General features: G+C 42.4%; 1 protein-coding gene across 1 annotated transcript; it reads left to right on the forward strand.

Annotated features, from left to right (window-relative positions):
• The first annotated feature begins 11 nt into the window (after positions 1-11).
• On the forward strand, positions 12-13520 carry FAM161B (FAM161 centrosomal protein B). The gene is made up of 9 exons (XM_054969912.1): positions 12-86; positions 581-891; positions 1390-1937; positions 2842-3176; positions 3799-3926; positions 4053-4220; positions 11823-11922; positions 12550-12683; positions 12926-13520. Exons 1-9 carry the CDS (start codon positions 12-14, stop codon positions 13008-13010), a joined length of 1884 nt encoding a protein of 627 aa, XP_054825887.1. The 3' UTR covers positions 13011-13520.
• The last annotated feature ends 1672 nt before the right edge of the window (positions 13521-15192 follow it).

The raw sequence follows: 15192 nt of genomic DNA on the forward strand, positions 1-15192 counted from the left end.
GCTACACCAAGATGACAGTCGTGGAATCCCGGGGAGCTGCGGGCGCTGCAGGAGCTAAGCATTCGGAGCGGGAGGAGACTCGACGGGTATGCGCGCGTGCGAGAGAGAGAGAGAGACGGACGGCCGTAACGGCCTGCTGTCATGGCAACAAGAGGATAACGCCGTTTAGTTCTTTGGCCACACCCTGTCAGGGAATCGGGGTCAGGGGATGGAAGAGTGGTGGCAACGTTCGAGGGGACCCATGGATGGCAGGCGGGAGACCCCGCGTCTGCCACACTCCACCCTGCAACCATAACTGTTTATGAAATGAAGAACGCGTTCCATTCGTGTGATTGCATCTCAGCCCCAAAGGGAATTCTTGCTCTTTCTGTGTTTATTTACTTGGAAGTAAATCTCGCATTCCCAAGTAAGCGTGTGTATAGCCTTGCAGTCTTGAAGCTGGGTCAATTCACTTCTCTCTGAACTGGAAAATGGGAGCTGATCTCTGTGTGTGTGTATGTGTGTGTATGTGTTCGAGATGGCGGATTCAAAATGTTTGTTCTGTGTCTGAAGCCTTTGTTTTATATTTTAATTTCTTTAGGCGTTTCCAGTTAAGTCAGAATCAGAAGAAACATCACGGGATAGCACTGTTGCTCTGTCCAGAAGAAGTGAGCTGCTGGATTTTCTTCAGCCTGATGAAGACGTAATAATAACTACTTCAAGTTCAGAATTTTATGATTCACTGCAGGCTCTCAAAAGAAAAAATAAGCAATGTTTGTTAGAACTAGGTCTGATGTACCAAGTAAAGCTGGAGAACAGCCACAAACTACCCACAGAGAACAAGGAATTGGAAGACTTTTTCCAGGATAATGGAAGATTGACAGTGCCAAGGAAGTACCATGAAGCTTTGACGTAAGACACAGACTCTTATTATTCTGTGGGGTTCACTGGTTGTACTGTACAGATATGATGACAATGAAACTGCAGTTCATTTCACACTTACACTTATAACATGATATTTTTACAGAAGTCTAGTGGTACTTTAAAGACAAACAACATTTATTCCATCATGAGCTTTTGTGAGTCAGAGCTCACTTCAGATGCTACGAAGTGGAATTGATTCCACATTTTTAGGGAAGATTACCAGAAATGAGCTCTGACTCACGAAAGCTCATGCTAGAATAAATATTGTATGTTTTCAAGGTGCCACTGGAATTCTGTTTTATTTTGCTACAATAAACTAACATGACTATCTCTCTAAAATGTTTACAGAATTATAATAATGTAATATATTTGAATGCTGTTCTTGTTTTACAAGTATCTAAATGTCTTTCATTTATTTAAAATAAAACATTCAGATATAACCTTTCCCCTTATTCCTGTGCCTTTGATATTTTTTCCTGTTCTCAGATCTGGCAACCTCAGACGGTACAACTCGTTGACTTATCTCAGTGTGGATAGCCCAACCAATAAGCAAAACTATAAGACATTTCCTCAGTCTTTTTCAAGACCAAAGAGTGCCTCTGCTGCATGGATCTCCTCTATTACCATTCCCCAGCCCTTCAAAATGACACTTCGGGAAGCTCATCGGAAGTCCCAGTTGTTAAAATCACATGCAGTGCTTGAAAAAGCCACATATAAAAAGCAAAGCCTAGAAGAAGCTGAATGCCAAAAACAGTTCAGGGCACAACCTGTGCCTGCCCACATCTATCTTCCACTCTACCAGGAACTAATGGAAAAAAATGAAATTCGCAGACAAGTGGAGACACAAAAGAGAAGGGAGCTTCTCCGTTCCACACAAAAACCTTTCAGCTTTCAAGAAAAAGAAGAAAAGAGAAAGGAGGCCATCAGACAGAAGGTTCTGGAAATATTGGCTCCCACTGAGAAATCAGTACCAAAAATCAGAAAGAAGATCCCCCAAGCCATTCATGAACCAATGCTTGGGGATAAACTCAAAGGTAAAAATCTTATCTTTATCATTAAGAAAAGTACTAATCCATTATAGTGGGTCTGTGTGTCCCCCAATATGTGGCAGGAGAAACATCACTACAAAAATGTGTATATTAACTAGAACATTTTATTGGGGAGAAATAGAAAGAGAGACTTTTATTTTGGCAAACTGCAACTATTTTTCTAATAAAAACAAGTAGGACCAGTTGGAGGAATTGGCAAAAGCAGAACTTTTGTTCAGGAGCAGATGAGCTGATCAGCAGTTGCATTGTGCAAATTGGGATAGATTCTTCAGTGCATTGGCTTTGCACCAGTAAGATTCAGGGTTGGGAGGTTTGAGGCAAGAAATAATCAGTGGAGTCCTTTAATCAACAAAAAATGGATGGTAAAGGACATACAAACAGAGCTCACCCAAGAGTCTTCTGCCAGATGGTTTGTGCAAATAACTAGGGTATGTGCCATCTTCATTTTCAAGAGCATAACTGGAGCATAACCTTCCAGTTCTCAATGGCATAATTAAAAGGGAACTTTGTTCTGCATACCAGTGTTGCCTTTTAATTACACACTGTCAAGTAGTATTTTTTAATTTAAAAAGGCTGTGTTGAAGTGTGGTCCAGGGCCTCAGCATACACCTCGCTTTGCTGCTTTCTGGGGCAAAAGGTGAGGTCTAAGAACTTATAATCATTCCCTTTAAGAATGCCAACCTCCATTATCCACTTTCCCAGATTATTCCAGGATACTTACAATTACTGCATGTAAGGGTGAGATTATTAAACTGTGCTACAAGGTCTATATACTTTGTAGTAGCTGTGCCTTTGGCAAAGGAGATTTCTGTTCTGTAACTTCAAAAACCTTTGAATTCTGTAACTTTAAAAACCTCTAGATTTTCATTTCTTTTGTTTCAATTCTCAGAAGCTGAATTATTCAGAAAAATCCGTATTCAGATGAGAGCCAAGGATTTGCTGGAAAACTCTTGGGCTCCCATTGAGCTTGGCAATAGACAAAAGGGGAAAGAATCACAAATTGCCTCCAGAAACAGAGAGCAAAAGCTCAGTTTTCTGCAGGACAACTTCAGTTTTAAACCAAGAATTAACTCATCAGTGCCTGATTTTGAAAAACTTTACTGGGCGTTCCAGAGAGAAGCAATAAATAAAAGAGAAATCAAAGAAGCAACTCATAACAAACCATTCAGATTAAGAACATCTAATCTCCGTTGTAAACATCAAGTGCCTAATCAGAAGATGATGGTAAAATTATTTTTTTTAAACTTAACTTTCGGCTGGCTCATACTTAAATCCAAGTATCACTATTCAGTGTGTAAAACTAAAGCATGTTTTACCATCCGTTTATGCAGAATTGGGATTTGCAGGGTTAAGCCTTACTAGGAACACAATTGTTTGTTACAAATGAAAGTGGAAATGCCATGCCAACATAATCCCACACTAGTGATACTGCAATGTGTATTTTCTATTAGGGAAAAAAGCTTCTAAGTAAGGGAACAAAGGACATATCCCCCAGATTAGATTTAATTATTAAAGCAAGTAGATCACATTTAAAATGTCCTGGGCTGTCCCTCATAGGAAGGGAACAGACTGTCTAACATATCATGCATAACAGATTTTCGCCTGTTTGTACTTTGGATATAAAGTACTTGAGAGAGAATCTCTTCTTCAGTGTTAGTGTAGAACCAGAAGACCATGTAGGACCAAAAAAAATCTAAATGCAGAAAATCACAAAATAGTAGTTTTTACATGCTGATGCCAGAAATAATAATAAAAATAATTATATATATTATTTGCGTAGCACCGGAAATGGAAGTGTGATAGAAGAAAATTGTTAAAAAGCAATGCTGAACCCTCTTGTTTTCAGGATTGTCAGCAATCTTCCAAGGTTCCAGTACAAAGAAGTCGTTCTTTGACTTGTCTGTCCTCCCTCTCTTCCAACACGCTTCCGATCCACATCACAGATGCAGTAAGAAAAAGGGAATCTGCTGTTAAGTGAGTAATAATACCTGCATTAACTTTAATACATGATTTAGCATCTCTTTGGAATTGTGGTTTTGAAGCTTAATGGTTTCACTCTGAAATAAACTAGGATTCCATTGTCAATGCTCATTGTTACAGATCCCTCCAACAAGATAAACAGTACAGGGAAAATGAAAGCATTCGCTGGGCAGAGCAGCAGAGGAGGAAATGTCAGGCTATGCAGAAGTCTGTGAATTGTCGAGCAAAAGCTATGGACCCCCATAAAAGCTTGGAAGAGACACACAAGGAAAAGCTGAAACAAAACTGGTCAGTATTCTATGATGCATGTGTCAGTTCATCAAAGCAAAATCTTTCATAATCTTTCGTATGTTTGGGATTACTAGACAGTTAACATTTGGAGTGGGATTGGCTCCAGTGCTCATGGCAAAGAACAAAAAAAAGTGGTGCAGTGGGCAAAGTTTTTATACTGACATGTACTGCCCCTATGCATTTCTCTGACACTTCTTCAGTGGGGTTGATATAGTAATATGAGGTGCTTTCCACAGCAACAGTTTCTCTAAGAGTCATCTGGCATGAAGTGCTCAGAGCCAAAACCCAGCAGTCATACTTCTATAACTTATTTACCTTTTGCGCTTATCACCTGCACTATAGGTTAGAAAAATAGTTCAGATCATTCATGATGAATCTGCACCTCACTGCAGTGGCCAGAAATCAAGTTGCGGCAAAAGTATATTTAGGCTAGACAGTAAGACAATCAAGCAATATAGCAAGCTGACTCAAAGCTAAACCACCCAAGAAGAATTACACAACGTTCAAATGAAGGGAGATACAATGTTAGCCCTCTGGGAGGCAAAGAGGAAATTAACAAACCCTCTGAAGCTGGGATCTTTGCAGGCTCTGTAGAGAGGTGAAATTAACAAACCCTCTGAGGAGCCTCTAGCTGGCTCTGTAGAGAGGTGACTTTCAAACTACTCTTCTCGGCTAACATTGCATCTCCCTTCACTTGAGTGTCCTCGGGTAATTCATCTCATGTGATTTAACTCTTAGAGAAGCAGACAAAGTGCTTTTTCTCAGATTGTACAAGGAGTCAGAAAGATGACTTTTGAAGCATTTTCTACTTTGATTCTGCAATGGTCTGATACAGAAACTGGAGAGGGAGTTCATACAGTATATATAGTAAACAGCTTCCGATTTTCAGTTTCAATACTACTAGCTGGCTCCTACTGAGGCAAAGCCTCTTAGTTCTCAAATACTGACTACAATGCTCTATACTCCAAGCATTTTAGTTGCTCAGCAGCCTTCTGGATCTTTTTAGTCTCCCCACCCCATACCCTACTGGGCTTCTTGAAGTTGGGCTTGCTGTTGGGATGCTTCATTTTCTGCAGAAAGTTCTATTACTAATTCCTCAGCTCTACAGTATTTTTGGCCCATTCTGGCTCAATCACACCACCTCACAATCTCTCTCCCAGAAAACAAAGTCCCATTCTTGACACCAGTGTGATGCATACCTCATTTTCTGCTAATGTGAGAAAGTCCATGGGCAATATTACAGATTTGATTTCCTTTCAATGAGAGTAAAGGCGTATGATTTGGTATTCCTAAACCACATATATACCTGAATAATACCATGCTGGTATGATTCAGGTAAATTTGGCATACCTGAATATGTCTGTGTATATTTGGGTATATCGAATATGTCCAGATATGTGCCAGCCATTTTAAAGCTGGCTGGATTCTCACATCTTGTTTTTTCCCAGGCTTTTCCCCCCAGGCATCAGTGAGGAGGGACAAGTGAAGCAGGAGGGAGGGGGAGTGAGTGGCCAGTAGGATGTAGTGTTGGAGGAGCAACAGTTGTCTGGCAAATCACAGGGATTCTTTGATGGGAGAGCCTTTTTCCTTCCCAATAACATAAACACAGGCTCAGAACAGACTCCATTTTACAGTGAGATTCCTAGAAAGTGTGCCGTTGAGTGCTCTGAACCCCTGGCTGCTCTGGGAGTCTGCCTTTTGGATTACTACTTCCTTTTGAATTCTGTACCTTTGGACTACTGTCTGGCCACCTATGGAACTGCTGCCTGGCTGACAGTCATCTTTCCCCCCATTTTTGGAGGGGAAGAGGGTTGGCCTGGTGTTGGGTTGGAGAGGGGTAGTATAAGGGAAAGGGACAAGCTTTTTATTTCCTTTTAACTTTTTTTAAAACTTCTAAAAGTTGCCTTTGCTCTTGTAGGGGGTGATTTTGCTAGTTTTCTGGTGATTTTTGTTGTGGGAAGCAAATTGTTCTTTGCTTGTATTTAAAGAGTTGTTAAATATTTTAAGATTTGCATTTGTTCTGCACTACAGTTGTTGTTGCCTCTATTGATTTTTGGGTTGCTCTTGTTGGTTTGTTCTAATTGGTTCTTGTTGCTAGATTTTAATAAGGTTTTATTATAGGTGAGATGTAGGCCTTGTTCAAAAACACAAATTAATTTACAGATTAGGAAACAGTGGTTCCCTCTAAAGAGGCTTGCGTAGGCATTAAGAAGGGTACAAGTGATGTTGTCAAATACATAAATAGGCTCACAGTAAAAAAAATAAACTAGGCACCTCAACTTGCTCTTGATCTCTTGGCTTCAGTGAAGTCAGGCCATGTTGGTTAGGAAAGTAGTGTTGGTAGCCATAGGCTAGCCCTTATTAGTCTCTGGGTTTCTGGAAAGGAGCTGCTTGATTCTCAATAACATAATAATCACATAACTTAATAATAACCTAAATAAGGTTTCTTAATCACAGAACATATTTTTCTATCTCAGGTTAGACTCACAACTATTAGCCAGCTTTTAGAGTAGGTAGTCAGACTGTTTTTTTTTTTAAAAAACTGCTATTATTTGTTTTGGTGTTGATAGTTTGAAAACCAAAAAAAAAATGGTGGGTTGGAAACTGTAAGGAAAGGCTCCCCACCAAACTGTCAAAGCATTTTGGTTCAAGGTGTAAGTCTGGCAGGCCCAAGTGCAGGCCTGTTTTAAGAAAAGTCTCTAGGCTTGCTAATTAGGCACACGGCAAGTCCTCACCATTCTCTTGAAAACTAGCCTTGGGAACCCTGGTGGAGCTTAATTGTAATCAATTCCAATCACTACTCCCCATATTTCTCATGCTAGCATGGCCAATTAAGCCAGTTTGGTGTAGTGGTTAAGATCGCGGAACTCTAATCTGGAGAGCTGGGTTTGATTCCCCATTCTTCCACTTGAAGCCAGCTGAGTGACCTTGGGCTAGTCACAGCTCTCTCAGAGCTCTCTCAGCCCCACCCACCTCACAGGGTGTTTTGTTGAGGGGGTAATAATGGCATACTTTGTAAACCGCTCTGAGTGGGCATTAAGTTGTCCTGAAGGGTGGTATATAAATCGAATGTTATTATTATTATCTAAGCCCTGATTGGTTCATGGCATTGGTGGTGGCTGATGTAAACCAGGCCTGAAAATGGCTGTTTGATTTACTGTAAAATCTCTGTAGTGAGTATCTATCTACCAAGATGTGAGAAAGGGGCTTTGCCTCCATGCCTCTTGCTTTCCAACATGACAACAACCACATGGCATGGATTGGACTCTTTTGCTAAAACCTTTGGTAATAACTGCCAGCCATAAGCCAACTCAGAGATTGCTAGACTGCCAGCTTGAAGTTTTTAGCCAGTTAGTTGGTATTTAGAAATACCTATGGCGTATTTGTGCTTGCCTTTTTTTTTATTTTTTATAAATTTTTTTATTTTTCATAACTACAAAACACTACACCAGACTATCACAAGGAAAGGGAAAGGACAAAGGGGGGTGGAAAAAGAAAAAGGGGGGGGAATGAACTACAAACACTAAACACTACACTTCAATGTTTCCCTTCATACTGTCATAATACAAAAATAGCTCCATAGAATAATGATGGAGTGGTTAATCATACAGAAAATAAACATTTCAAATTCTGATTAAACTTTCCTCCCCCTTCTAGGTCCCGGACGCAATTCTCTCTGTGCAACTGCTGTTGCGATGCTCTCCTCCTCCCCCCCCCCCCTCCGGCTCCTCCTTTTCTTCGTTCTTGGTGCAGCAGAGTTCTGGGTTTTTATTCTCAAAATCCTTTAGTTGATCTTCTGATAATATCTTATAGGCCTGATCTTTATATCTGAACCATATTCCTTCCGGGAATAACCATTTGTACTTTATTCCATGGTCCCTCAGAAGAGCTGCAAACTTTTTATATTTAAAACGCCGTTTCCGGACTAGAAATGGAACGTCCTTCAAAATCTTGACTTTCAAACCCATAAAGTCCAAATCCGCATTGTATGAGTTATATAGGATGGTGTCCCGAATCTTTTTAGTTGAAAAGTCAATAATGATCTCACGAGGCAACTGTCGCTTTGTTGCATATTTTGAAGAAGCCCGACGGACCTCCAAAATGGCGCTTTTAACCTCTTCTTTAGTCGTCCTCGCGGGTGTCGCCAGTAGTTCCGAGACCAAATCCCACAGATCCTCATTTTCCTCCTCTTTCACGTTTTGGAGACGCAAAATTGTCTGCGTTCGTTCCACCTGTAGCCCGATCAGTTGGTTCTCCACCAACTTCAGCTCCTTTTTTGTAGCCTTCACAAGTGACGCACTTTCCAGAGCAGACTTTTCTGCCCCCCCCCGCTGCTGCCTTAATGGTTTTCACCTCGCTTTCAATTAAGCCCACCCTTTGATCAGTTTCGTTCAGCTTGTCAACAAAGGGTTTTATGGCTTCCACCACCGCCCTGCGCACCAACTCTTCGAGCGACTCCCCTTTCTGCAAGGTGGCCGAGATTGACTTACCGAGAGCGGGACTTTGCTTCTTTGCTGCCATTTTGGGGGGGGGGGGGACGCCAACAAAATTCTGGAACTCCACGAAGGGGAAGAGCGAGTCTTCTTCAGATCAACCTCTCCTTCACAAACGCTTGTAGAACAGAAGGGATTCGCTTGTTTACAGGCTTCCGCCTGTTTCTTTTACTTGCCGTTTCTCGTTGCCCGGCGGCACTCGAGGCGCCGCGCACATCTGCCGGCCTCCATAGGGACAAACGGGCAATTCCCCCCCCCGCATTGATTTCGGGGAGTTCTTCCCGCCGCGTCCCGGACCCTGGCTCCCTCCCTGGGAGTCCTGGGGGCTAATCCTTACGGATCAGCCGCCCGGTCAGGGTGCCCGGTCGTTTCCTCCCGGACCAGCCGAGAGGAGCGTCCGGCATGGCTGAGAAAACGAAACCGAATCGCGTATTTGTGCTTGCCTTAATGCCTGTCTGAAGAGTGATTCCTGCTCAGCATATGCTCCTGAAATCTATCTTTAATAAACTACAGTTATATTTTACCTGCCTGTGTCCAGTTACTTGCTGAATGTGTGCATACCCTCAGAGTGAACCCAGGCTGAAAAGCCTCAAACAAACAGGTTTCAGAGCCCTTGGGAGCTACTGGGGTCTTGGGAAGGATAAAGCCTTTCCAGGAATGGGAGTAAGAGTCTCTGGGGGTCCTGATTTTGTGGGTTAGTGCTGTGTTAATGAGTGTAGAGCAGCTCAGCTAGGCATACTCTAAAAGTATCAGTATGTACTATCAGGGACAGAAGAGGTGTCCAGCAGGCCCTGCAGGAAATGCAAAACAGAATAGTAGGGAGGGGGAGGGCCACGGCTTTCCCCCGACCTGTGCAGAGGCTTGCTCTTCAGCCTCCTTCCACCAGCCCGGCCTTTGGCTTGGCTGGTAACGACAAGAGCCCTTGCAAAGTCCTCTTTGCTGAGTCTGCTGCAGGAACACTGAACCCTCAGGTGACTGAGGTATGAGCTGACACTGGGCAGGGGCCTGCTGCTGAGGTTCTCCTCCTCCAGATATTGTGACTCAGCAACAGGAAGAAGAGCAGCATGAGGTGTCCTTTGGGGTGGACTTGGGGGATTTAAGTCTTCTGGTTCTTGAGCTCATCCCAGGGAGCCAAAGGATGCTGGAAAAACTAGAGGAGAGAATCACCACCAGTTTCCTCTGAGGTTACCAGCAGGACTTTCAGAGAGAGCATGGAGATGGCAGAAGAGGAAGAGATAGAGGAAGTGCCCCCAAGGGTTCTGCCTTCTCAACTCCTTTGCCCTCAGCCATCTTTTTCTGCCCTCTCCAGAAACAGTGCCATAAGCACCTCACAGGAGACAGCTCCAGGGGTGCCCACAGCTGCAGGTCAGCATGCATGCCCCCTATGCCTCCATTTCCTGGGATCACTTTCAGAAGATGGAGGATACTTACTATGTACAGTGCCTGCTGTGTAGGGCCTGGAACAGTTAAGGGGAAGACCTGGCTCTTGACTACTGGACTCAAGAACCACTTGAAGAAGCACCACCAGGTGATGCTTCTTGGGGAGGGGGTGAGAGGCAGGTGCTGCATGGCCACCAGCAAGCCAGAAGGGAGGTAGTTCCCCAACCATCTATGGTACTCTTCCCCCCACATCTCCTGTAGGGAAGGAATGGCAAGCATCTCTGACAGAGATGTTTGGTGGGGGTAGCATTAGTGAACCTAGAGGGGGGATTAAGAGGGCATGGAAGAGGATCACTCACCTTATCAGCTCTAGATGATCACTCTAGGCAGACTCCTTTTTCTATAGTTGAGGATGTCAGCTTCCACAGGCTGCTCCAAGAAGTCTGCTCTTGGTATACAACCCCTGCTCTTACCACAGTGAACATGACTGTGGTGCCCTCCCTTTACAGGGCTGCCAAGGACTATGTGACGGCATAGTTGTCCCACGCTGGTAGATGTGTGCACTTCACATCAGACATCTGGACTTGCTCTTAGTAGTAGGATGTGTACCTTTCACTGGCTGTGCCCTAGTGGCCACCCATCAACTTTCCAGGCGGGGGTAGGACAACCAGCATCAGGAAGAGGCAGATGGGGTGGGGGCTGCTGGGCCAGCTACTGCCAGAGTTTGCTTCACATCAAGGTTTTTGACTGGTGGTGGCACTCATTGGACCCTGGCACAATTCTATGCAGAAAATTGAGAGAAGCAATGCCAAAATGTTGTTCTGTTTCTAATAGAACAGGAAGACTAGGGAAAGTAAAGACCACACTGCTGGTGGTTTTAATACAAATAGAAGCCGAACCCACAGTCACACCCAAAATGAAGCTAGGGAATGCTGTTATGTTGTTCTTGTGTTAACTTTTCTTCTTTGCAGGGGTGGGAGGGAATAGGAGGGACAATGATGAAGTACAGCTGCTGCAGCTCTGTCTCAAGGTTCCCTTTTCTTTTGTTGGGCTTGTAACAGTATCCCTTATTTCAGTTCAGTTTTGCTGAGATTCCTGGTTTGACATTGGTTTTTCTGAGATTCTCTAGTTTGGCATTGGTTCTGTTGGGCTTTCTTGGTTCAGCTTGCATTGGGACTGGCTTTTGGCCAGAGGTTATCCCTGTGTGTTTGGTTAAGGTTTCTTTTCCCTGGAAAGCTTTGGAATCCCCCCCATATGAAACAATGGAGAGTGACAGGGGGCGGCTTGTTTAGAGAGCCCATAGAATTGGACCCCTTGATCCAGTCTTCTTGAAACATGGAGAGTCTGAAGTGGACAGGAAGGACTAGGTTCTCTGTGATTTTGATAAGAGTTTGCACAAAAAATGCCCGCCACCTAGTTCCCCTATATGGAAGAATGGCCTTGAATAGATTTGGATTGTTAAATAAAAGCCAGATCCAGTATTTTTTTTACTCGAATCTGAGGAATACCAAATATATATAGCATTCTGGATACCTGAATCCTAATAACACCATACCCTATGAGACATGATTAGTTCTTATTAGGGAATATTAATATTTATTTGTTGCATCGGCTTCAGTAATAGACCTACAATACTCAGATATCAGTGTCACACCATCTTGAATAATTAATGGGGGTTATAAGGAATTCAGGAGAATTTCTAATTCTAAGGACATTTTTCTTTCAGGCAGAATGACCAAAAGAGAACAAAGGAATATAAAAAAGATCTAGAAGAGATGAAGATGCGAGTGAAAAACAGACCTTATCTGTTTGAACAAGTCACAAAGGTAACTATTTTGGAATGATAGTTTTGGGTGGGTAGCTGTGTTGGTCTGCAGTTGAAGAGCAAGATCCAGGTCCAATAGTACCTTAAAGTCCAACTAGATTTCCAAGGTATAAGCTTTTGAGAGCAAGTGAGTTGGCATGATTATGTATCTGATGAAATAAGCTCTAGCTTACAAAAAGCTTATGCCACAATAGTCTGTGTCCGAGCCACAGGGTCCAAACAGAATTGCTGTTTTGCCTTCATTTTTTAGCAAGTTTAGGGAAAAAAGAGGAACAATGTGTGGTGTTAGCAGCAATTTGGGGGTGGTAGACACCATTCCCATACTGCTTGCTGCTGTTTCTGTAGTAGGGGCACAGTTTCATACCTCAGTGCACATGCAGCCCAAGTAATCTTTTTGATAGTAGGCATCAATAGTGGAAAAACTTGGAGGAGGAAGGGAGAGGACAAAATGAAGCATTGGATTAGTTATTGACTATTCAAAATATACACTATAGCATAGAGAGACAAAGGTGGCTTTCAGTATAGAAGGATGTTGTACATGCTTGTATTTAATGGTTCTTGAACACTGAATTATGTTATGTATTTCTGAAAAGGGGCTCTCCTGAATGTTTCATATTTGATTCCATAGCGTGGTGCCCGTCAAGGAGCACAGAGACTCTATAGAGACACTTTGCGGCAGTTCGGGTTGAATGAAGATTTTGTAAGAAGCAAAGGGAGAGAAGCCACTGATTTAGTGGGAATGGAGCAATTTAAATCAGAAAGGTATACACCATTTTCATCTACATAATAACTTTTGACTTTTTCTGTTAGATTAAATGTGAAGGCATACAATTATGCTGAAGATAAGTCACTTACCAAGCCATGTAAAAAGCCTTCCTTCTTACAGGGTAGTTGTGAGAAGAAAATGGGGAAACCCTACCTTAACTGCCTTGAGATTCTTGAAAGGGTGGTGGTTCAAATTTAAAAGATAAGAACTTATAAAACTTTTATTTTAAAATCAACAGAACTCAGAAGTCCAAGAACAGTATTGATGCTGCAGCTATGCACCAACAGTCTCAAGAAAAGCAGAAAGTGCAGGAGTTAACATAAGAACCCCAATGAAGTCTCTACATACCTACAGCTCCTTTTTTTAATCAAACATGAATCTTGTAATCAGGCTTCAGGATTAAGCAACAATTTCAGCATGAAAAACTGGAGCTTTTATATTTTATTTACAGTAAAATATCTGTGATCATGCTGTGTATTAGGCTATAGTTAATGAGTGTGTTGCTCATAACAAGATTGAGCTCTTGGGTTAGAACTAGAGATGGGCACGAACCACAAAAAACCTGACCCATGAAGTTCGTGGATTTTCATGAACCAGGAACCACGAACTGGGGCAAGTTTACAAACCAGTTTGTGGTTTGTGGGGTTTAAATGCCCCTTTCCTGGCCGCTTAGTAGCAGCAGGGAAAGGAGCATTTGACAGTTTAAAGGGCCCTTTCCTGCCTTGCAAGTGGCAGATTCCTTTAAACTATCAGCTGGCAGGTGGCAGGGGGGGATCCCCCCTTGCTGCCTACCCGCTGATAGTTTAAAGGGACCTGCCACTTGCAAGCCGCAGGGTCCTTTCAACTGCCCAAACCCCTGCCCCACCCCCACCCCCGCTCCACACTTACCTTCCCCTGCGGGCAACGGCATCCTCCCCCTCCTCCCATGAGGGGCGGGAAGGCCATTTTTGGCCTCTTTTGTTGCTGTGTGGGCCCACAGGGGGGGCGGAGGAGGCCAAAAACGGCCTTCTCGCCTGCAGGAAAAGTTTATATGGCCATTTCTCTGGGGAAATGGCCATTTAAACTGTCCCTTTACGACCCAAACGAACCAGTAGACCAGTGCATGGAAGTTCGTGGAAATGAGTTTCCACGAACCACGAACTGGCCTGGTTCATGCATTTTTTTGGGTCGTAATTCAATTCGTGCCCATCTCTAGTTAGAACATCTGCCAAGTACTATAGGACTGTGATGGTAGCTAGGGGCGGTGGGGGGAGGGGGGAGAAGACGTGTATATATGAGCCCTAATGTAACAATGGAGTTCTTGTAATCTTCAGTTTACTTGTACAGACACAAATACATGACTTCTGTATTACCACAGATTAGATTGTGGAGCCACTTTTTCTACATCCCAAAGCAGAATGGAAAACTAGGATGTTTGTACTGTTGAATATAGAGAATAGGATATTATCTAAATGTAAGAGGATTGTATTCTTACATGTTGAGATGTAGTCCAAGATCCCATTATGAAACACTGCATCTGTACATAAAAGTAAATCCATCTGCAATTAATGGGTTTTACTTCTACATGTGTATGTAGGATTCTACCTGTTGTTACATTGCCTACTATACTGCATTTTAATATGAAGAAAATCAGTTGCAGCTTTTAGATGCGAAATCAAAAAGAGTCCAGTAGCACCTTTAAGACTAACCAATTTTATTGTAGCATAAGCTTTCGAGAATCACAGTTCTCTTCGTCAGATGATGAAGAGAACTGTGATTCTCGAAAGCTTATGCTACAATAAAATTGGTTAGTCTTAAAGGTGCTACTGGACTCTTTTTGATTTCGCTGCTACAGACTAACACGGCTAACTCCTCTGGAGCTTTTAGATGAAACATGTTCAAAGCTAAAATGTGCAAATGGATTGTCCTAATATTAATTTCAATGAAAACAGCCATACTTTAATGACGGTATTATTTTAGGCAAAAAGACAAGTTTTTAAGCTGCTATAAAGCACAGCAAGTCCTGTTTTTGCCTTGAATCAACTAGCAGCAGTAATTTTGAACACTGTTGTTCAAAAACAAGAATAAACTACTTGAATCTGAGATTAATACAGCTGTTAATTGAGGTTTTTTATGCACTTCCCTTAGAGAAGCCCATATTAATGTTTTTATTAGGGGCCATCAAAATGGCTCTGTGGGTCTCTATTGGTTGAACATTCTTGAATATTCATTTGTTTTCCATAAAGACTTTTCTTCAAATGAAGTAAAGAAAATCTGTTTTAGATTTGAGATTATGTTCATTTAATACCATAAATGATTACCCTTTCTCCTTCCATCACAAGGTAAGAACTAGCATGTGTGAATTCCTTCTTCCACATATTAAACGGTAACAATTGTGTGTTTATCACTAGGTACATAAAGTCCTGAGATGTTCAGAAAATGCTTTACAAGTCCATCTTAAAAGTACACTTTCTCCAATAGTTCTGATTCCAGAAATGCAAGATGCATATTAAAGTTTGCCAGTTA

The sequence above is a fragment of the Eublepharis macularius genome, chromosome 2 (genome assembly GCF_028583425.1).
Source record: "Eublepharis macularius isolate TG4126 chromosome 2, MPM_Emac_v1.0, whole genome shotgun sequence".
In the NCBI taxonomy this organism is placed as follows: Eukaryota; Metazoa; Chordata; class Lepidosauria; order Squamata; family Eublepharidae; genus Eublepharis; species Eublepharis macularius.